Source organism: Chiloscyllium punctatum, chromosome 49 (genome assembly GCF_047496795.1).
Source record: "Chiloscyllium punctatum isolate Juve2018m chromosome 49, sChiPun1.3, whole genome shotgun sequence".
Lineage (NCBI taxonomy): Eukaryota > Metazoa > Chordata > Chondrichthyes > Orectolobiformes > Hemiscylliidae > Chiloscyllium > Chiloscyllium punctatum.
In genome coordinates, this window is record NC_092787.1 from 23,355,248 (window position 1) to 23,380,186 (window position 24,939).

General features: G+C 40.8%; 2 protein-coding genes across 6 annotated transcripts in view; both read right to left on the reverse strand.

Moving 5' to 3' along the window:
* The window catches only part of qsox2 (quiescin Q6 sulfhydryl oxidase 2), an 81,254-nt gene extending 68,374 nt beyond the window's left edge, over positions 1-12,880 (reverse strand). Inside the window, exon 1 of one of the 2 annotated variants that reach the window (XM_072565845.1) lies at positions 12,501-12,880. In XM_072565845.1, coding sequence (XP_072421946.1) covers positions 12,501-12,750 — 250 coding nt within the window. In that variant the 5' untranslated portion in view covers positions 12,751-12,880. The remainder of the gene's footprint in view (positions 1-12,500) is intronic. The other variant, XM_072565844.1, reaches the window with a different exon arrangement.
* Positions 12,881-14,719: 1,839 nt separating this feature from the next.
* The window catches only part of LOC140469383 (centrosome-associated protein 350-like), a 161,867-nt gene continuing 151,647 nt past the window's right edge, over positions 14,720-24,939 (reverse strand). For all 4 annotated transcript variants that reach the window (XM_072565847.1, XM_072565846.1, XM_072565848.1 and 1 more), the window contains one exon: positions 14,720-24,030. In XM_072565847.1, coding sequence (XP_072421948.1) covers positions 23,851-24,030 — 180 coding nt within the window. In that variant the 3' untranslated portion in view covers positions 14,720-23,850. The remainder of the gene's footprint in view (positions 24,031-24,939) is intronic.

Sequence of the window (24,939 nt, forward strand, 5' to 3'; positions counted from 1 at the left end):
TCGCCTAACGGAAACAATTTCCTAGCGTCCACCCTTTCCAAGCCATGTATTATCTTGTAAGTTTCTATCAGATCTCCCCTTAATCTTCTAAACGCCAATTAATGCAATCCCAGGATCTTCAGCCGTTCCTCGTATGTTAGACCTACCATTCCAGGGATCATCTGTGTGAATCTTCTCTGGACACGGTCCAGTGCCAGTATGTCCTTCCTGAGGTGTGGGGGACCAAAACTGGACACAGTACTCCAAATGGGGCCTAACCAGAGCTTTATAAAGTCTCAGTAGCACATCGCTGCTTTTATATTCCAACCCTCGAGATAAATGACAACATTGCATTCGCTTTCTGAATCACGGATTCAACCTGCATGTTTACCTTTCGAGAATCCTCGACTAGCACTCCCAGATCCCTTTATACTTTGGCTTTCTGAATTTTCTCACCGTTTAGAAAGAAGTCCATGCTTGTATTCTTTTTTCCAAAGTGCAAGACCTCACATTTGCTCACATTGAACTTCATCAGCCATTTCCTGGACTACTCTCCCAAACTGTCTAGATCCTTCTGCAGCCTCCCCACTTCCTCAGTACTACCTGTCTGTCCATCTAACTTCATATCATCGGCAAACTTCGCCAGAATGCCCCTAGTCTCTTCATCCAGATCATTAATATATAGCGTGAACAGCTGCGGCCCCAACACTGAACCCCGTGGGACACCACTTGTCACCGGCTGCCATTCCGAAAAAGAACTTATTGCAACTCTCTGCCTTCTGTCAGACAGCCAATCCTCAATCCATACCAGTAGCTCACCTCGAACACCATGGGCCCTCACTTTACTCAGCAGCCTCCCGTGTGGCACCTTATCAAAGGCCTTTTGGAAGTCTAGTTAGACCATATCCACTGGGTTTCCCTGGTCTAACCTACTTGTCACCTCTTCAAAGAATCCTAACAGGTTTGTCAGGCATGACCTCCCCCTACTAAATCCATGTTGACTTGTTCTAATCCGACCCTGCTCCTCAAGAATTTAGAAACCTCATCCTTAACGATGGATTCTAGAATTTTACCAACAACTGAGGTTAGGCTAATTGGCCTACAATTTTTCATCTTTTGTCTTGATCTTTTCTTGAACAATGGGGTTACAACAGTGATCTTCCAATCATCCGGGACTTTCCCTGACTCCAGTGATTTTTGAAAGATCTCAACCAACGCCTCCGCTATTTCCTCAGCCACCTCCCTCAGAACTCTAGGATGTAGCCCATCGGGGCCAGGAGATTTGTCAATTTTAAGACCTTTTAGCTTTTCTAGCACTCTCTCTTTTGTAATGGCAACCATACTTAACTCAGCCCCCTGACTCCCTTTAATTGTTGGGATATTACTCATGTCTTCCACTGTGAAGCCTGATGCAAAGTACTTATTAAGTTCTCCTGCTATTTCTTTATCCCCCATCACGAGGCTTCCAGCATCAGTTTGAAGTGGCCCAATGTCTACTTTTGCCGGTCGTTTGTTTCTTATGTATTGAAAGAAACATTTACTATCATTTCTAATATTACTGGCTAGCCTACCTTCATATTTGATCCTCTCCTTCCTTACTTCTCTCTTTGTTATCCTCTGTTTGTTTTTGTAGCCTTCTTAATCTTCTGATTTCCCAGTGCTCTTGGCCACTTTAGAGGGTCTCTCTTTTTCTTTGGTCCGATCTGTTCAGGTGAGTGTCACTGTCAGGTCCCCTCTGCAATAGTTTGTACGCTGGGTGTGTGTTTACGGATGGTGTTTTTGGTTGAAAACCAGGATTCCAACGAACTTTCTTGTGCATCTCTGGTTAGCCTGTCCTGGAATGGTCAAATTGATAGCCTTCATGGTCTGTATGTATGGAGATGAAGGAGAGTGGATCATGTCGTTTAGTTGCCAGTTGGTGTTCTTGAAATCAGATGGCTAGTTTTCGACCTGTTTGCCCAACTTAATGCTTGCTGCAGTTCTTGCAAGAGATTTTATATACCAAATTGGTCCTATATGTTGCAAGAATGGAACCTACTTAGCTAGTTCTGCTAAGTAGCTGGCATAGTGTGGCTGTAGGCTGATGTACCACCATAATACCTAGTGGTTGTAACTGCCTGAGTTAATTCTGATATGTTCTTCACATAAGGTAGGGTGGCCAGTATATTGGAAGATACAGTGTCTTCTTGGCGTTGTCTGTTGGACAGGCAACGGTGAACAAAGCTGATGAGCCAACTGCTGTTAACAAAGACTGTGTGTTAGAGTTCCTCTTCTTTGCACAGTTCTCGTGGATTGCAGTGTGTCATGGTTCTTCTGACTCGTGTCTTGACACAGCTCCATTTGTGAATGTTGGGGTGGTTGCTGTTGTAATTGAGGATCTGGTCCGTGTGGGTGGGTTTCCCATATGGTCATCTGTTCTACCATGACATCTACGAATGGAAGGTGGTTGTTCTCTTCCTCCATGGTAAACTTGATCCTAGTGAGTATACTGTTGATAAGGAGGCGTGTTTGACGGCAACAAATGTGTCACCCAAGTATCAATTGTTTTGGTCGGATCAGAGGAACGACTGTGTTTTCAAGTCTCAGCATGACTGCTTCTGCTATTAGTCCAGAGATGGGAGTGGCCATTGGTGTGTCATTAATCTGAGTAAACCTGATAGGAAAGCATTTAATAGATACAGGAAATAGGAATGGGACATTTGCCTATTGAATGCATCGCCACTCAACATATTCATGGCTGACCTTCTACCTCTACGCCATACTCCCATCTCGCCTTACGCACCTTGATAAATTTTGTCTCAAAAACCAGAGCAACTTACACTACTCAATATTTGCTTTTCATATTTTTAAGGTATGCACTTTTATCAAATCTATGAACACAACTTAGGAGCAGGATAAACGATTTAGTCCTTTAGAGTCTGCTGCTTCATTTAATAACTCTAGCCTCAGGTAGCTGTGTGGAGTTTGCACATTCTGCACGTACTCCGGTTTCCTCCCATAGTCGAAAAATGTGCAGGTTAGGTGGATTGGCCATGGTAAATTGCCCATAGTTTTCAGGGATGTGTAGGTTATGTGCATTGTTCAGGGGTAAATATAAGATAAAAGGGTTGGGGAATTGGTCTAGGCGGGTTACTCTTCGGAGAGTTGGTGTGGACTTGTTGGGCCAAAGAGCCTGCTTCCACACTGTAGGGATTCTACTCTGTTCCATTCTAAAACATGGGTACTCTGGCTGTGGTGTCAACTCCACTTGCTTGACTGGTCCCCTTAGTCTGAAATTCCTTGTCCATCAAAAAGGTGTATCCAACTCAGGCTTGAATAAATTTAATGACCTCACGCTTGTCATTTTCTGGGTAGAGAATTTCACAGACTAATATACCCATGAAAAACATGCTCATCTGTCAAACAGGAGAGGTTTCCTTCTTCAATTGTATTGCCTAGTATTAATTTCTCTCAAATGGAAACATCTTTTCAGAATCCATCCGGTCAAATCCTCAAACATGATATTTCTAGAAGATCACCTCTCACTCTAAACTCCAACTCAAAATAATCATTTCAATTATACAGAAAGTATAACTGTACTTGTCATTCAATGGCTTTCTCATCACTAATTACCCCAATATCAACATCCTGGAGGGTTAACTTTGACCAGAAACTCAACTGGACTCACCATACAAATGCAACAGCTACAACAGTAGGTCAAAGGCTAGGAATACTGGACACCATTCAGGACAAGGCAGCCCACTTAATTGGCACTACATGCATAAGCATCCATTCCCTCCACCACTGACCCTTGTTAGCAGCAGTGTGCACCATTTTTTATATGCACTGAAATTCACCAAGGATCTTGAGCCAGCACTTTCCAAACCCACTTTCACCTCCAAGTACAAGAGCAGTAGATACATGGGAACAGCACCACCTGCAAGCTCCTAGTCATCCTGACTTGGAAATATATTGCCATTCCTTCACTGTCACTAGATCAATAACATGGAGTTCCAACCCTAAAGGGCATTGTGGGTCTACCTAGAGCACAAGGACTACAGCAGTTCAAGAAAGCAGCTCACCACCACCTTCTCCAAGGCAACTAGGGACAGGCAATAAATGCTGGTCCGCCAGTAGTGCATATGCCCCACAAGTGAATTTTAAAATGTTGAATTCAAAGCAGTTTGAGGAAAACACAGTTTTAGTCCCAAAAAAGTAATGTTTTAGGCAGAACATCAGAAACGCATCTCCATGGGACACTTTTAGGCATGTTCAATTTTTTTCATTTTCATTTGACACTGGCAGGGTTTTTGAACATTCAAATGCCAGTAACCTTTTCACGTGCTCACACAACATATGCTCAGTTATCAAACTGATGTCCAATTGGTAACAGCATCTGTTCAGAGAATATTTCAAGTCCAGTGCATCTTTCTTCAGAAAGAGACAGTTCTGAAGGGTCACTTGACCCAAAATGTTAGCTTTCTTTCCACAGATAGCCAGACTTGTTGAGTTTCTCCAGCAATTTCATTTTTGCTTCAGATCTCCAGCATCCAATGTTCTACTTCCTTTCAGTGATTTTAACAGAATAGCTGTTAATATTTAAAGGACAATTAACAAGACAAAACTCATTTTGAATCCAACAGTATGTGGTGTAAGCACACTATTTGTCCACAGTGGTTATGAAATGTAAAACAAACTCAATTTATGTGCAAATTGCCTTTTTGTTAGGGAATGGGAAAATCCTAGCAAATCAAAGACTACAGACAGAAAACTCCAAGATAAAACATTTTCTTAGCAGATCTGGCAGTGTCTGTGGAGAGAAAGGAGAGGTAATGTTTCAGAAGAAGGGTCACTGGACCAGAAACATTGCCTCTACTTTCTCTACACACATGCTGCCAGACCTGCCGTCTCAGATTTCCAGCATCTGTAGTTCTTTTTGTTTATTGTTAGAAAAAAATTCTTGATCTGCAAGAGCCCCAGACAGAAGGGGCAATTTCAACCCAATTACAACACTACACGAATGAGACCACGATAGAGAATGTTGGAATGTGACAATGAAGTCCACTCCTTTGAAGTTGTAGTTGACATTAGATCATTGGCTTTTGGGTACAAAGCCTGGTTGTTTGGTTACAGGACACAATGGCTTCAAATACATTTCTTGGTCTCACCACACTTATAAAAAGGTTCTTGCTACCGAGAAATTTGCATTAACAGTGTGTCAGGAAATGGACTCTGGATGCCACTGAGACTGCATAGTTCTATGTTTTTCAATGTGTTTCGCAACCTTCATTGGAGATTTGGGAGGTGGGGGGTGGGGGAAGAAGATTACAAAAAGACAAGTAGTGGTGGTATGGAATTCAAATGATCAAACATCCAAACTGGGACTTGTAATTAGTTTTAGGGGTTCCATGAAGATTAAATATCATAAAAGTGTATTTCATCTGTCATAATTGGGGTTAAAGTGGTGTTATCTAATGAATAATGAAATATTTCAACTCCAAACCCTCTGTTTGTAACCAAGTTAATTTAAAAATATATTCATTTTAGGCAAAGCCAACATAGTTTGTGAATTTGTCATTTCCCAGAAAGGTGGTCAGCCATCTTCTTAAACTGTTGAAACCCCACAGAGTTTCGCAACATTTATAGTACTGTAGGATATAGAGTCCCAGGATTCAGTCTCAGCCTTGAGAGTTCAGAGTTCAAGGTGGCATGCGACTTTCAGGGGCACTTGAAAGTGATGTATCCATGCACCTGCTGTCATTGTCCTTCTGAGCCAGCCCATCCCAGATTTCTTCCCACTGCAAGATATGTCCCTCAGTAAGTCCTGCACATGATGGGGAGGAGAGCAGGGGTGATGAGGAGTGCGGATAAATTGGAGCACATCAGACCAGCAGTACAGCTGTTCGCAACTCAGTGACAGCTCCACAGTGGCCATAGCTGCCTTGGAGCTCAAGACCATACCAGGGTTTCTGACCACACTTCACGAAGTCCAGTCTAGGTCAGACCTTTAGAGGCTGTATTAAAGCATCCAGTGTGTTTTGTAAACTGAACACATGCCAACCATGAACTGCCAGCGGTTGATAGTGCCAATCAAACAAACAGCTGTTTTGTTATGTACTACACTGACCATCTTCAGTGCTTTTAGATCTGCACTCAGAGTGCTATGAAACAGTCCATTAGCATGGTGCTGGAAAAGCAAAGCAGGTCAGGCAGCATTCCTGGAGCAGGAAAATTGACGTATTGGGCAAAAACCCTTCATCAGGAATCAAATACAGTCCATGCCAATTTTGATTGGTTAGATTGCATTAAGACTTGAGGGAATCAGAAATAGTGTCATTTATCACAAATCAAATCAACATTGAGATACAGTGGGTGCAGAGGTGGTTAAGATTGATCAAGTTGCAATTATGGCCAAGATCAGAAGTTAGATTCAGACTGTTCTTAATTTGGATGAAACTGAACTGCCTGCCCTGCTTGCAGATTTACCTTATTTCAAAACAAGTAACCAATAATCAATTACTGTAGTCAACATGCTTCAAACACAAACTCCTTGATGATGGCACTGCCAGGAAAAAACACTTAGCAAGAAACTATGTAATGCAGTCCCAGAACTTGGCAAGAAGAAAAAGTCAAAGAAGGTGCTCTTTCATTTGTATTTCAACAAATTTAAATTTTCATTGACAAATGAAGCAACCAGAATTAGACTACCAGATCAACCCTAGGGGTTTTTACACAGCCCACAAATTTATCCTTGAGACGGAAAAGTAATTGTAACGACAATATTAATTTACTGTAAAGGAGCAATGGGTTGATCTTTCTTTCATAGTATCTGTCACTAATTGCAAAGCAGTTTCTCTCACCAACAGTTCTCTGATCCCTTTTGGCAGATTTGACATAGTCGTACAGCAATGGGCAAAAGAAAATTATGAAGCTTTTAAAAGTCATGACCTCAGCTCATGTTAATACTGGACAACTCAGACCTGTGACTGAAATCTGGCCTGACCTTTAACAAAATTGTGTACTGCGTTTAATGAGGCAGATTTGCAATTGACAATAACACTGAAGTTTATTATGCACAAGAAATTATGAAATATAATAAAAACTATTTACATTTAAATTTCAAATCATATGGTAAAAAAACCCTATTTCGACAAAAGCACCCATTCATAGTACATAGGCAAGATAGACTTCTTTTCTCTGTCACATCCATAGGGATTATTTTAACTGTGTTTAAATAGCCACTCTTGAGAGCACAAGCCTCTTCCTGAAGTCTTGGTACAACTGAGCTGAAATACTCTCAGCTTCAAATAACCCCTTCAAGACTTACAACACTTGGTCTTCAAATTTTCCTGGACGTCTTACTGAGGCAACATATTTTTAACAATTCTCAATTATCCCCTCTCTAGAGCAACTGCATTATAGTTAACTTCAGCACACAACATGACAGAGTTGCCAAACTGATTATAAATATTTTTTCCAAGCTATGGTTATTTCCCCTAAACCAAAAGTTAAAAAACAAACAACCCTGACTTTCTAAACTGAAAATGAAGTGCACACTTTTTTTAAAAAAAAGACTTTGTTCAGTTCTAAAATCATCCCAATGTTATCAGAAATCAATTACTCTCCACAAAATTTCACTGTTTCAAAATAAATCACCAGAACACAAGCGGTGAATTGTTAAACTGTCCATGTACAGTAACACATATCGCTCAAATTCAAAAATCCAAGCCCAAAACTAAATGATACTACAGCATGTATAAATCATACACTGCACACAACAGTAACACAAAGTGATGGCAGTCCTATTTACACAAGTCACATAACCATATGAGAAAACAATCTTAGTTTAAGAGATGTTCTCATGTTTGTTTTCACAGGATTCATCATCTTAGAAGCCATTTCTTCAGGTGGAACATCCAGAGAAAGAAAGTAATGATTTGCAGATCTAAGCAAGGTCATTTAGGAGTGAATTCAGGAAGCAACTTTCAGCATTAGGTGGGTCTGGGTGGGCTGCACTTCAGATGGTCAGCGTGGACTCGATGGACTGAATGGCCTGTTTTCACACTGAAGAGATGCCAAGTAACAGCTTGCATATCACTTTTTGGCCAGCCAATATCCAATTGTCAAAGAACTACCATTGTGCTTGAGAATTTCCAAATTAATTATCAAACAAATTCACAGAACATTTTATTTCAATTTCTCTGATTAGCACCCTTATGCCCTGCAAGTTCACAACCAACCACCAATAGTCAGGGACAAAGAGGACACATCAGCAAAAGTCAAAAATGGAAGTTTCCCAAATGACATATGGATAGGGTTTAACTGCAAGACACGGACTTTGTGCATCAGTCAAGATCAAGTTCACTTTCTGTTTGAGATTGTCAATGAAACACGTTCCACAACTTAGTTCACCCTGAAGTCAGGTTTTGCTTACCCTTTTGCAATTGCACGGACTACAAAACATCTCATGCAAGACATTTTGCAAACTGTATAAAATTCTTGTTATTACTGACATACAGCAAATCACAATCAAATCCAGAAGCCAAAAGGACTTGACCTTCTGCCGTTGCTCTTGTTTAGGCTATGAAGCTACACAACTAAGTCTACCTGCCATGGTGCAAAAGAAAATTTCCAATCTCGCAACCTGGACGGAACCATAAAAGGAATAACTAAAATGAAGCAATGACATCACATATGTGCATTCCTTTCTTAAGAGTAAGGCTTTGGAACAAATTTTGTTGGAAGGAAGGCACAATGATTGCACCACAGCACTAGGGACCGGAGTCCAATTTCATCAAAATGACTGTCTGCACGTTCACCCCACGTATGCCTAGATTTCTGCCAGGTGCTCCAGTTTCTTCTCATTGTCCCAAGATGTATATGTTAGGTGGACTGTCCATGCTAAATTGCCCTGTAGTGTTCACAGATCTGCAGTCTAGGTGGAGTAGCCATGGGAAATCGAGTATTACGAGGACAGGGTGGGAGTGATGCTCTTCGGAGTGTCAGTACACATTTGACGAGCCCAATAGCCTCTATCTGCACTTTAGGAATTATACAATCCATGACATAGCATTATAAGGGGGCGGTTATAACTCTACTTATTACGGTCCCAATTAATCTCTGAACAGGTTGATTGAAATATTTATTTTTCCCATGAATATCATCATGCATTCCTTTGTTTGCCAAACTGTTTCTCTCCCCCTCAGGGTTCGGTCTCCAACTATCAAAAAGACTGACATGGGGCTGAATTGAAGGGTTTGAAAAATATTTTTCCATGGGCATATCAACATTGTTGGCAAAAGCCAACATTTCATGCCTGTCTCTAACCATCTTCATCTTTATAATAAGAGGCTTGCTAGAATGTTTCAGAAGGCAGTTAAGAATCAACACTTGGAGTCACCTGCAAGCCAAACAAGGTTAGATTTCATTCCCTGCAGGATATCACAGCATGCAGCTTGGGGTGAAAAGTGACAAGTAACATTCATGCCCCACAAATGCCAGGTAAAGACCATCGCCAAAACATCATAACCACCACTTTGACATTCAACAGTATTACTATCACTAAATCTCAACCATCAATATCCCCAAGGTTACCACTAACCAGAAACTCAACTGGACTAGTCATATTAATGAAGTGGCTACATAAACAACTCAGAATACAGCAGGAACATTCAGCAAGTAACACAGCTCCTGACTCCCCAAAGCCATCATCTAAAAGCCTCTATTCCTGATGAAGGACTTTTGCCCGAAACATCGATTTTCCTGCTCCTCGGATGGTGCCTGAACTACTGTGCTTTTCCGACACCACTCTAATCCAGAATCTGGTTTCCAGCATCTGTAGTCATTGTTTTTACCGTCATCTACAAAGCACAAGTCAGCAAAGTAATGGAATATTTCACATCTGCCTGGATGAGGACAACTGCAACAACACTAAAACAGTTATCAAAAGATTCACTCAGGCTCCTTAGACAGCCCCTTCCAAATCCACAAGCATTTCCACCTTGAAGGAAAAGGGCAGCAGCTACACAGTGACATCACCATCTGCATGTTCCCATCCCAAGACACTTACCATCCTGACTTAGAAACAAATCAGTTTCATTCGGCCAAAATCCTGGCATTCCTCCCAAACAGTATTGTGGACCTACCAGCAGTTTAAGGAGGAAGCACACCACCATGGCTCTCAAGTGCAACTAGGAATGAGCAATAAATGCTGGGCCAGCCAACAACATCCACATCCCATGAGTGAATTTAAAATAGGTGGATTTTTATGGCAAATGATGAATTAATTGTCACCGTAAGTGAGACCAGTCTTATTCCAATTCAAATTAAACTCCATCTGCTGCCAGAGTCAGATGGGATCCAAAACCCATAGCATTAGGCTTGGCTTCTAGATTACAAGTCCACAGTTTCCTCCAAGGGCTGAGGGAGTGGAAAAGCTGGCAGGTGCGAATGCAGATAGCCTTTGAGAACAGCTTGATTCAGTGTCACTGAAGGGACTGCAGTCATTATAAATCTCTGGTTGGAACTGATCACAATTACATCCACCTCTGCATGGTGGCTCAGTGGCTAGCACTGCTACCTCACAGCAACAGGGATCCTAGTCTGTTTCCAGCCTTGGGCAACTGTCTGTATGGGATTCCTCCCACAGTCCAAACATGTGCAGGTTAGGTAGATCTGTCATGTTAAAAATTGCCCCATAGTGTCCTGGGATGTGCAGGTTAGGCAAGCTAGCCAGTGATGGGGTGGGGTTTGATGGGTCAAGGTGGGGTGCTCTTTGAACAGTCAGTGCAGATTTGATGGGCTGAGTGGCCCCTTCTGCACCAAGGATTCTAATGATTTTTAAAAATTTATTCACAGCATGAGGAAGTTACGAGGCCAGCGTTTATTACCCACCAAATAGTTAAGAGTCAATCATATTGCTCAGAGTCTGGAGTCCCGTGTAACCCAGACCAGGTAAGGATAGCAGCTTCCTTCCCTAAAGAGCATGAGCACATTTTCAAATCTTTTAGATCAAGCAGGCATTTTAGATGAAGTAGACTTAAATCATAATTTTAATGCCACTGCTTCCTTTTCTATTTGTTAAACTATTGTTTTCAAAAGCATGGTAAAGTTTAGTTGCAAAATACCTGTAATGGTGAAGGGGAATACAGAACAACTTTGATTATCTGAACTAGACGGGCAGGAAATATTTTGTTCGGATAACTGATTGTTTTGTAAATCTTTGCACGTACTGACCAAACAGCAATATATGATTGAAAAATGATAAGACTGAGCAATAAAACACTAGTCTAAGGTAAACAAGATTCTTGGCAGTGGCGTGATTCTTTTATGTTAACTTGACAGCACACACAGCAAACATTGGAAAACTTTGCACTAACAAACTTGTTTAGCCAGATGGTACTCAATGCACAAGCACAACAATCCATAAACAAATCAAAAATTGCTTGAAAAACTCAGGTCCGGCAATATCTGCAGAGGTAAAGCAGAGGTAACGTTTCAGATCCAGTGAGCTTTCTTCAGAACTGAAGAACTATTAAATCTGCTTTCTCTCCACACGTGATGCCTGAACAGCTGCATTATGTACAGCAACTTCTGATTTCCTGCATCTCCAATTCTTTAGTTATTTGCATAGCAATTCACATACACTTTAGCACCCATGGGTAAGTTATACAACGTCATATAGTTTAAACTGGAGCTTACACAGTTTCTGATCACTTTTAGTCAATCTTGCATTGAATTGAGCACCTAACACCATTGCTCAAATGAAATACTAATAATTTTCCCTGGAGCATCAGAGGCTGAGGAGTGACCTTACAGAGATTTATAAAATCATGAAGGGCTTGGATAGGACAAATAGACAAGATCTTTTCCCTGGGGTGGGGGAGTCCAGAACTAGAGGGCATAAGTTTAGGGTGACAGCAGAATGATATAAAAGAGACCCAAGGGGTAACTTTTCCATGCAGAGAGTGGTGCGTGTGTGGAATGAGCTGCCAGAGGACGTGGTGGAGGCTAGTACAATTTCAGCATTTAAAAGGCATGTGGATGGGTATATAAATAGAAAGGGTTTAAAGGGATATGGGCCAAGTGGCAAATGGGACTAGATTAATTTAGGATATCTGGTCAGCATGGACAGGTTGGACCAAAGGGTCTGTTTCCATGCTGTACATCTCTATGACTCTAAATAATAAAAAATATACTTTGACAAATAATACACTATACTCATGTTAACAAGGCTTAGTACATCACATGCTTTACCAACCATCCTCAACAGGTCCTGCCCCTTCAATGACTGAGGGAACATATACATGCTGGTACATAATCTCCTTCACTAAGTATTTACACACTAGCCTAAGCAATTGCACAAGTAACAGCAAGGATAAACAGCACAAGGATTAAAAAAAAGTGAGAGTAAAAAGTACAAAGATTAAAAAAAAAGTGAGGGTAAAAAGCACAAGCACCAGTAAAAGCAGATGGAAAGTCAGTGTACAATGTCACTATGACAGGACAGGCTCCTTCCCCTCCGTCCCCCCAACCTGCCTCACCTTTCACGTCCCGGGCCAGTGCCTTCCAGGTGGGCGCATAGTTGACACAGTGGCCGCACCACGACGAGTAGAACTCCACCACCCAGGCGGCCGACGAGTTCCCAAGTAGGCCCTTAACCCCATCCGCCTCCAGGATGGTCACCGAGTCCTGGCTGCTGTACAGCCGGGCGGTGTGGCCGTGGCACAATTGCGCCAGGAAGGCGGCGGCGATGACCAGCGACGGGTATCTGCCCCGGCCGCGCGGCGCCATTTTCCTAACGGCCGCCGCTTCCTCGCTCGAGCGACTTTCTCCTCCCCAACCGCCCTCGCCCCCGCGTGACGTCAGCTCGGGGAACAGGGCGGGCCGGGGGCGCCTCACCGTCACCAAGCAACAGCCTCCTCGCGCTACAACTGCTCATTCACAAAAAAAACAAACTCTCCTGGGTCTCACTCTACAGCTGCAGGGGGGACACTGCCACGTTTCGAGGAGCCCTGTCTACACTGGGAAAGCTCACGGCTCAATTTAAACAGATATTCCGACACACAACGAAACATCATCATATCCAAAGGGGGAAATCTGCATTTTGAAGGGACATGGACATTTTTAACGGACTACTTCTGCAAATAAAGAGATTTAAATGGACAAGATTACATTTCAAAGGGATGTGGGCACATTAAAAGGGATTTCTTAACATGTAAAGTGACGCAACTATATCTAAATGAATCTACATTTCGAAGAGACGCTGCCCTATTTATAAGCAGAAATATCTCGTTCAGAGACAGTCATATCTAAAGGGGTAAATACACATTATAGAGGGCAAGATTGCGATTAGAGGAACATAACACATTTAAAGGGCTTAGCTACATGTAAAGGGACATTTTAATATATAAAAAGATATATTGAAATCTAAAAGGCTTGGTCATAATTAAAAATACATGGTAATATTTAGAGAGCATGACGATATTGGAAATAGTGCAGCCACTCTGAAAAAAGGGGGTTCTGGTGGGGGTGAGATGGTTTAATTTTTAAGAAAATAAGCAAGTTATTTCCGATTTGAAGGGGTGATGGAACCAGTGAATGGTAAAGGTTATTGCGAAATTCTTGAAAAGAAAATGATTCCAAATATATTTGGATGCAGGGAAATAATTCAACAAAAGGAGCCATTACAAATTTGATGGACCAAATAATCTCCTTTTGAGAAATATAAATGGGAGCATCAATATTTAAGCAGAAATTGTAACCCTTCAAAAACAAAATTCCAACTTTTGTACTCCTCCCAAAGTCTCTGTCTTGTCAGAGGACAGTGCAAGCCAGTACAATTTGTGATGCCACAGTGGGCCTTGCAACTCAACCTCATCTTGTCCCCACCCAGTATTCATATCTGTGTTCTTAGCAGTCAAGTTTTCAAGGGAAATAAGGGATGATGAAAAATACTGGCGATGCTCCCATTCCATGAACAAATAATGCACATCAGGATGCTGCCATCACTGCATGTGTCAGAATTAAATGATCAGAAAAATTTTGAACTTACACTACATAAAGTTTGTGCATGCTGCCATTATTTCTACTTATCCTTATCATTTCAATTGACATTCAATTTGTACCAAATTAAGAGCAGCGACAGTTTACACTTCATTGGCAATTCTACATGTTGACTTTCTATTATCACCATCTCTTTGACATTCTTATATGTGTTTAAATTAATCTTCAGATTGTTTCACAACTGAATGACATTACCAGACTGAAAATTCACAACTTCACCAAATGCCAAAACATTTTTTAGGCTATTTGGGCAGTAGCACTGACAAATGAAATATCAAAGAAATACAAAGTTATGAGGAGGGATACATATCTTGTTTAACCAAATACAATGGCAGTTCAGAGAATTTCAGAAAAGTACAGTAAATATTCACTTTGTACCCCTTATTCAACTTATTCAAGGATTTCAACTTGAGTTTGAGGTAATTCACAAGCAAATGGCAACATTCCTTTGTTAATAGACTCACCATAAATTGTGAAAGATTAATTTTATCAAAGCCACAATGTTTAATCCCAAACCAAGCAAATAAGTGCAAAGTTACTTTCAACCATTTAATAAAACACTGCAAACTTTATTTCATATGAAAATACAATCATTTTATAATTTTGATAAGATTTTTACAAAGAAAATATATTAAATAAAATAGCTTTCCTGGGTATCAATATTTACAACAGTTATGTAGTTATTATTTGGCAATTGAGCAACAAATTGAAATAATTTCAGAATAAATTAGCTGCTTCATTATTATACATTGAGATATTTTAATAAAAAATGTAATGAAAAGGAAATCTTTAACACCAAGAACAAAGCAATGTTAAATAAAATACAAAAGTATCTTACAGAATTTACTTCAAATCATATCTGTTGAATCACATAAAATGATGATGCTCAATGTACCAAATGACGAACAATCACTGTTAAAGATGGAAAAACATTGTAAAGCATGTGTATATCTCAATCATATCCTAAATGAATATCTACTCTGCCTTGGACAACAGCAAGTGAAAGCTTTTTTTATCATATTGAAAGCTACAATAGCAAAGCTTTAGAAAATCCACTCTTGAGCCCAATCTTGAATAAACGTTTTTTTTCCAGGAAATCCTTTTCAGATTTCTGGTTTCTCCAACTACAATTAGCATGAAGGAAAGGTTAAGCTCAGTGGAGAAAGGGTGAGTAACAGCTTATCTTGGCTCTCACCCAGTATTGTCCAATGGCTGGTCACTAATGTGCTCATCACCTTTTCATTATTGATTTTGTGCAGTGGACAGGCCATTTTGTGGATGATTCTAGGAAAAACAAAATCTTTAAGAATAGTTAATTATGAAACAACTACAGCCCAATTTAAATAGGGATTAATGTCACTGAGTTGAAAATGTCTTGTACTTTGGCAAACTATATGATATCACTTCCACAAGGTATCAGACTATTTCAATTTCACATTGCCTACAGGACAGCTACGACTGGTATGAAATAAGGTACTAATGAATATCCTGGGAACATGACAATCTGGTTGATCTAACTCCTCAGACAGTCAAATGTCAATTGAACTATGAGGAGCATCGAAGGAATAAGCTGGAACCATGTGGAACTCTGCATGTTTGACCATTAGGACTGCTGGCTTCAAGACTTGGCGTCAAAGTGATACTTGTAGTCTGACAGATTCTGGTCCCAAACCGATACATGTTGCATGAATGCTCATGATCTCAAACTAATACTTGCTTTATGAATGACTGTGATCCCGAACCAACTCGTGTGCCACAAAAGGTGCCGATCCCAAAATAATAGATGAACAATTAAACTAATATCCCAGTAGTACGACAAGTCCTGGTGTCAATTCCTGTTAGGATTACATCATTACTCTAAATATTTCTTGAAACAATGTTGCATGGACACTTGAAAATATTGCGCTTGGAAAAACTTAGGCTTACAGTCAAAATCTCTCAAGTGGACACTTTAGTGACCAAATGGAGATTTGAATAATTTGGAAAAGCAACCATGATGATTCATTCCATCATGGAACATTAATATCACTCTCTTTCTACAATTCTGCTGTTTCTCCATTGTGTTTTTTAATTTTTCTTCGAATTTCTAAATACTCTTCTGCTGCAATGATCTCATGCTCATTAAGTCTATTAAGCCTCTTGATAGTCAATGTCATTGTATATGAAACTGAGTTAACTTGAAAGTCAGTGTTTTTTAAAGTTGAAGATGCTAGACAAAGCCCAAAGCTGTTAGCACAGGGCAGAGCCATGATTGGGAAGGTTAATCTATACAAAGGCAGCAATGGCCAATAGTAGAATAAACACATTCATTCTCATAGCATCAGCTAACACCATTGCCTTGTTAGTGCTATACTCTTACTATTCTACATCTATATGATTACAATGTTTAAAAGTTGCTTTAAAACAGCATTTCTAGTTGTAAATACTATCAATTATCTTTAATAGTTATAATTATATACAGCTAAAATAACAATTACACATGTTGCAGTTCTAATCATACCTTGCTTTCTGTTTTACAAAATGTTAACAAGTTGCACAGTAAATTTAATTTGCAGGCAAATCTGATATGTATTTTTTAAATGGTCCTACTCTGAAAAGACATTGCCAGAAATTGATTTCCTCAATTTATATGGATAGTGGGATCCATAATGACAGAAATCCGTATGAGTGTACTTTAATGAGCTGATCTTTGTCAGAGCAGAAGTGATGATACAGGAAATAGAGTCAGCATCTTGAGCTTTAGAATATCAAAATTAGGAACAGGAGTAGATCATTTGACCCCTTGAGTCTGAAACCCATTCAAGATACTTGTGGCTGATTTTCTTTCTCAACTTCACTTTCCTGTCCACTTTCTACATCCATTGATGGCCTGAGTTGATTCAGTTTAAATAATCCATAGCCCTCTGGGGTAGAGAATTTGAAACATTTACAAACCTTTGAGCAAGTTAACTCTTCCTCACCAGAGTACTAAATGATCAGCTGCGGATGTCGAAACGTTACTCCCATGTTCTAAATTCCCCAGCCAGGGCTACAAGTTCTCAGCACCTACCCTATCATACCACTTCAGAATCTTGTCAGTTTCATTGACATCAACTTTCATTCATTTAAATTTCACAGAATTTAGGTTGAATTTCCTCAGCCTAGACAACCGTTGTCAGAGGCAACCTTCATATTCCAGGAATCAATCTAGTAAAATTTCACTGCAGGGAAACAAGCGTAGTGGTAATGCCACAGTAATCTAGAATCCCAGGCTAATGTTCTGGGGACAGCGGTTTATATCCCACTATGACAGCTGGGGGAATGTGAGAATGTGAATTTAATAAAAACCTGGAATCAAAACAAAAGCCAGTCTAATGGTAACTGTGTAACCACAATCCATTGCTGTTGAAAACCCATCTGGTTCACTCATGTCCATAAGGGAAGGAAGTCAACCATCTTTACCTGGTCTTGTCTACATATGACCAACTGCATGTTTGACTCTAATAATTGCCCACAGTCCATGAAAGAATAAAGAAAAAGCAAGTATATGCTTCATTGCAAATGGAGATCAAAGTTGTAAACAGTAGGTGTGATCTCACTGGAGCCCTGAAGAATTGGAGCAAGGCTTCCTCCTTGCTGTACTCTCATCCCCTTGCAGTAAAAACCAACATGTCAGTTTCTTTGCCCATTGCCTAGTGTACCTTGCATAATTCTAACTTGGTGTTTGGCAGGTGGGGTGAAAGAAGGACATGCATAGCCTGGGTCCTTCTTTCTAAAACCTGACAAGCTTCTGCATCTGTGAGAAGGTTATATACTGTATATGGTGTTTGCACACATTTCCCCTTCTGATGCCAAGATCAAACAGCCTTCTGTTCTCTGCGCATGCAGTGTGGCCACTGCAACAAGGATACTAAAGTGTATTTCTAGGACAAGCAGAAATTAGCAATCCTTGGAAAAGTGTGAGAGTAGATAAAATGTATTTATGTCAGAAAATGTGCTGGATGCCCTTCAGGTAATATCTGACATACGTACTTGTTAGAGAATCATTCATTTAGAGCTGGCAGTTGTATCAATACTGTACAGTATTGAGTTGAGTATGGTAGCCATTACAAAAGTGAAAATGCTAGAAAAGCTAAAAGTTCTAAAAATCGATAAATCTCCTGGCCCCGATAGGCTATGTCCTAGAGTCTGAGAGAGGTGGCTGAGGAAATAGTGAAGGCGCTGACTGTGATCTTTCAAAAATCACTGGAGTCAGGGAAAGTCCCAGATGATTGAAAAATTGCTGTTGTAACCCCCTTATCCAAGAAAGGATCAAGACCAAACATGGAAAATTATAGGCCAATTAGCCTAAGCTCCGTTGTAGGTAAAATTCTCGAATCCATCGTTAAGGATGAAATTTCTAAATTCTTGGAAGTGCAGGGTTGGATTAGAACAAGTCAGCATGGATTTAGTATGGGGAGATCATGCCTGACAAACCTGTTAGAATTCTTTGAAGAGGCAACAGGTAGGCTAGAGCAGGAAAACCCAATGGATGTCATCTATCTCGACTTTCACAGGAGGCTGATGAGTATGGTGAGGGCCCATGGTGTACAAGGTAAGCTACTGGCATGGACTGAGGATTGGCTATCTGACAGAAGGCAGAGAGTTGGGACAAAAGGTTCTTTTGGTAGCTGGTGACAAGTGGGGTCGAGTAATGTTCAGCGTTGGGGCTGCAGCTGTTCACTTTATATAGTAATGATCTGGGTGAACAGTCAGGGGGCATTCTGGCAAAGTTCACCAATGATACGAAGTTAGGCAGACAGGCAGGTAGTACTGAGGTGGTGGGAGGGTGCAGAAAGATTTAGACAGTTTAGGAGAGTGGTCCAGGAAATGGCTGATGAAATTTAATGTGAGCAAGTGTGAGGTCTTGCACTGTGGAACAAGAATACAGGCATGGACTATATTTTTTTAAACGGTGAGAAAATTCATAAAGCCAAAGTACAAAGGGAGTGCTAGTCTAGGATTCTCTAAAGGTTGATTTGCAGGTTGAGTCCGTGATTAAAAAAGGAAACGTAATGTTGTCATTTATCTCAAGAGGGTTGGTATTTAAAAGCAGCGATGTGCTCCTGATACTTTATAAAGCTCTAGTTGGGCCCCATTTGGAGTACTGTGTCCAACTCTGGGCCCACACCTCAGGAAGGACATACTGGCACTGGAGCGTGCCAAACATATGACAATCGGCGGAGGATCCTGGAATTGTACTCATTAGAGTTTAGAAGGTTGAAGGGAGATCTAATGGAAACTTACAAGATAATGCATGGCTTAGAAAGGGTGGGCTGAATGGCCTTGCTTCCACTCCTATGTCTTATGTCTTACAGGAAGACGCCAGATTTGAAATTTTCATTCAGGATTTGTACATTTACAGGACATCTCCAAGGTAACCACATCTGTCACAGTTCAGCTGATGCATCGGGGGAGAAACAAAAATGAAGTCTGAACTGTTGAATCGAGAATATTGATTAAAAATGCTCAATATTAAAAACTTCAAATATTATTTCAAAATATAAAATTACTTCAAAGTATCCATGTAAGGGATTTGACTATTTTGCACAATACACACAATGTCTGACTTACAGCATGCAACATGTAACAAGCAGTTAAAACTGAGAAAAACAGGGTTTAGAGTTGATGACGAGTCAAATAGAAAACAGCTGCACTGTGTCACTCCAGAGTCTTGTCAGGGTCTCTATTAGTGCTGTTTTTGTCATGTTACTGCAATAATGGCTGTTTTTTTTGTATTCCACCGCCAGGAAGAAAGGAAATACCCGAGTGGCCAGTGACAAGCAATGCCCTTCTCATCAAAGAGCAATGCCACGCGATTAAAAAAGTGAAGGGGAGGGCAGGGATTAAATCAGAATAGAGTTGGAGGGGGAAATAAAACACTCCACTCCCTGCGGTGCCCACCTCTCCTGGAACAGCTCGAGGGAGTTGGTAGATACTGTGTGCTCCTTCTCCAGAGACACCTGGGCTCGGACGTAGCCACGGAAGAGGGGCAGGCAATCTGTTTTAACATCCCCCTCCACGGTCCCCTGCCTGGACATGTTTATGGCCAGTTTGGCCAAGCCCAGGAGCAGACCCACGAGGAGATCGTCTGACCTACCATCCCCCCTCCACACTGGGTGCCCAAAGATCAGGAACATGTGACTGAATTGCAGCCAAAAGCAGAGGAGAAGGTTCTCTAGAAAACTAAAAAGGGAGAGCAAACGTCCACACCCCATATATACATGACCCATGGACTCCGTAGCACCACAGAACAGGCAGTTAGGCTGGGAGATAATGGCTGTTTATACATAGTACTTATCCAGTTCCGATTGAGCTTTTAGAATTGGATACTAATTTTCTTCTCTGTGGTTAACAATCATTTAGTGAGTCAATTCCTGTGCAAAAATAACACACAGAAATGCAAAATGAAGTAGGAATTCATCATTTTCACCAATTGCACAAATCAATGAGGTATTTTAATCTTGTTGTGCAGGTGACATTCACTAAATATCTGCCTGAATTAACGTGTTTAAACAAGTGCCTCACTTTATCAGCACTCAGCTTGTGGCAACAAAAAGGAAAGGCAATTTATCCATAACTCAGTGCATAATGTGCAAATACTCGTGCTCCTAAGCAGGGTCACATTGGTCCTTTAAGCTGATAAAATACTTCTGCTTTGAAACATTCAAAGGTTTATGATTAACACATGGAATTGCAATCCAGGACTTGACGGCCACAGAATGCATGTACCTGAAGTAGCCAAACAGGATGATTATCAGCCTGTAAATTCTTCCCATGTGCTAGTGCCAGATGGTCAGAGTGGAAGAGTCCCTTGCTCAGCCATGCCTGATGCAGAGTGGCGCCCATGATGCTATAGCATGTGGTGACAGGCTAGCAGTCTGTTCCATGAGAAACTAGGCATGGAAGCCACATGTAAGCGAATGTTTTTTCTGCCACTCAGCATGAGGAAAGGGAGAAAGGAGAACTCGATTGCTCAAGCATTACTGCTCTTACCAGTTATATAATGCAGGATATATCTTGAGGTGACACTGCCTCAAATATTTACTCCCTTGCCATATGTAAAGCCTTTTTTGAAAAAAATGAAAACTTTCTTTTATATTTGGTCTTTGAAAGCGGGTATGCGTGTTGACTTGTCCATCCCTAATTGCTCTTGAACAACAGTCTGATGGTCAACAACCTGCAACTGAACAGTTTGTTGTTTTCTAAACATTCATGCACAGGATGTGGGCGTCACAAACTAGGCCACATTTGTTGCCCAGCCATAATTTCCCAGAGGACAGTTAAGAGTCACAAAGGAATTAGTGAACCAGATGGGTTTTCCCCCAACAGTCAACAATGGTTTCATGATCATCATTAAATTTTTAATTCCAGATTCCTAGGTTAGATTCCCTACTGCATGGAAACAGGCCCTTCAGCCCAACATGTCCACATTGACCCTCAGAAGAGTACCCCTGACTAATACACCTATCACTCTGGGCAATTTAGCAGGGTCAATTCACCTGACCTGCACGTCTTTGGATTGTGGAAGGAAACCAGAGCACCCAGAAGAAACCCACGCAGACGCGGGGCGAATGTGCAAACTCCATACAGACAGTTGCCTGAGGTGGGAATTGAACCCGGGTCCCTGGCACTGTGAGGCAGCAGTGCTAACCACTGAGCCACTGTGCTGCCCCATTTACTGAATTCTAAATCCACTATCAGGATTCAAACCCAGGCACCCAGAACATTACCTGAGTCTCTGGATTAATAGTCGAAATGTACGGCACTGGAAAAGCATCAGGATGAAGGGCTTATGCCCAAAATGTCAATTGTCCTGCACCTCAAATGCTGCCTGACCTGCTGTGCTTTTCCAGTGCTGCACTTTTCAACTCTGACTCTCCAGCATCTGCAGTTCTCATTTTCTCGGAGTCTCTGGATTAGTAGTCTGCATTAATAGGGGTAATATCACTAGGCCATCATTCCCTGCTTTAGTGGGCAATTAAGAGTTGAAGACATAGATGTAGGTTGGGAGATACATGGAGGCTAGACAAGCAGGGACGGCAGATTTCCTTCCCTGGGGGAGAGTGAATGAACCAGTTGGAATTTTGCTTCAACCTGCAATTTAAAGATCAATATTAATAAGATGACCATTTTATTCCAGATTTATTAATTCAAATAAATGATGACATTTGCCTTCCCAGTATTAGTCTGGGTCCCTAGACTAACTGTTTAGCTACATTGTTAGTACGCTAGCACTACTTTGCACCAGCCCTTGCTCTCAAAATGCGTGAGTGATCTTCAGCTCAAATTCCACAGTGCATTGAATCATGATAAGGTGGCAAAGGTTTGGACAATACAAGATAATTCAACAATTAAAATAGAAATACAAATCTTCCTCTATATTGTCAATATATTCTAGGATGGTGGGAATGATGAATTAAAACTTTGTAGAACTTTTTAAGTATACTTTAAATCTTCTTCTGCTCTGTTAGAATTTCAGAAAGCACTTCAGGTTTGTTGCTGACAGACAATAGTATGATTTGCAAGAGGCCTTCCCCATGTTTACAAATTAAGTTAACTGCATGATGTTAGCAAATTTTGAGAAGATTTACAAAATACCTTGCAAGAACTGTAACAAACACTACATTGGACTAACTAGTAGAAAACTTGCCACCAGGATACATGAACATCAACTAGCCACAAAAAGACATGACCCATTGTCACTAGTATCTTATACAGATGAGGAAGGGCACCACTTCGACTGGGAAAACACATTCATCCTAAGACAAGCCAAACATAGACTCACACGCAAATTCCTAGAAGCATGGCATTTGAACTGGAATACAAATACATTGACTTGGATTCCATTTACAACCCCCTGAGAAAAAGAACAGAAAATGGCATCACCATAGGAAATGATGTCACCACAGGAAACCAAAGGAAACCCAAACACATAAATATAAAGCGGGTTATACCACCATTGCTTCATCCTGAGGCTCATTGAAGATGTTATCTAGCATGGTGATGAAACATTGGAAAACTAACCTTGCAGCTCAGCGTGCACCTATATCCTTAACTGCATAATATTGAAAAAACTTTAATATTAAACTTTCCCTCCTCTGTCCATGAAAATTCAGCACTACACAAATACCTTCAGCCCCATTACTCACCAGATCCCTTTAAAGTTTTTCAATTTGTGGGAATAATATTTGCAAAAAAAGGGGCAAAACTTGAAAAAAATTGAAGGGAAGACACGGTAAGGAAAGAAGTAACAGAAAATATATAGTTGTTATTTATATAGCAGCTTTCACCTCCAGATGTCCAAGGCAATGAAGCTATTTGAAGATTAGCTAATATTGTAACCCCAGGAATCACAGCAACCAATTCATGCACAGTAAACTCCCACAAGTGATTTTGGTTGGTGTTTCAACATTGGTCAGGAGAGTAAAGAAGATTTCCCTGTTTGTCTTCAATGTCATGCAGTGAATCTTTTAAACCCACCTGAGGGTACCTCCTGAAGGGGCAGCACTCTTCAGAATTTCACTGGAGTGTCTGCCTTGGATTGCAGAAAGCCCCAGAATGGGATGATGAACTCAAAACTCTGATTCAGCAGTAAGACTGATACCCTTTCATACACAGCTAATACTAGTGGTTGGATGATATCAAGATTTTATCAATTAATTCAGTCTTTTCACCTCCACATGGAACTTCCTGGATTTTATATAAAAATCTGCACTTTCTATGGTAGTTGTGAAGGTTTAGCAGAAGTTTGCCTTGGTTTGATGGTCTATCCATTCAACTGGGTGAACAATATATTGCCTTCATCTGTTACATACTGGAGATGGTGACAGAATGTCTTGCTGATCCTCTGTCGCAGATGGTGTTGAGGACATCCACAGTGTCATGAACCAAGATGTTAAAGATGTCCTCAGTCAGTTTCATCTTCACAGTTAGTTCATCATCAGTATACTCAACCCATTGGCTCTCTTCCTCTTGGAGTTCTTGAATCTAAAGAGGAAAGTGATGTTACACCGAGAAAACCAATTATGTTCCTTTTCTTTCCCTACTTAACTGAAGTTCAATAGTAGTCATGTGTCCTATCTAAAAGATGCACTGCAGAAATTCACTAAGGCTCCTTAGACTGCTCCTTCCAAACCCGTGACCACTTACATACAGAAGTACAAGGGCAACAGTTACATGGGAACACTACCCCCTGTAGTTTCCCCTCCAAGCCACTCACCATCCTGACATGGAAATATATCAATGTCCCTTCAGCGTCACTGGATCAAAATCCTGGAACAACCTCCCTAAAAGTTTGGTGTATCTACAGCACATGGAACGTAGCAGTTTAAGAAGGCAGCTCACCACCACCTTCTCAAGGGCAACTAGGGATGGGCAATAATTGCTGCTCCAACCAACAATGCTGATGTCCCTGGAATTAAGTTAAAAAAAAACTTCAACATCCCAAAGCCCAATTCTGGGATATTCTGGGAAAGGTGCCAGATCTCATCTGCATATTTCTTTTGTTCCATCAAGCTGTTCAACTGCAAAACTCCCCACCTCAGGGTACAATCAGGATTTCTTCTGACGCCAGTCCACATGTACAGAGGTCACGATCAAGATTGGGAACCCTGGCACATTTTTATCTCTTCTTTGCTCAGGTCTATTAAAACTGATTGTAGCACTGAGCCACAGTTGATATTTATGCCAAATGAATACCACTCTGGCTGAGGTTACCTCATGCAACGTAGACTTAACTGAGGTATTTGCTATTCTCTTTTAAATTAATTCCCAAGATGTGGGCATCACTAGCAAGGTCAATATTTATTTCCTATTCCAAATTGCCCTTAAAGGGTTGGTAAGCCACCTTGTTCAATACAACAGAGTGGTTTGCTAGGCCATTTCAAAATCAACCAC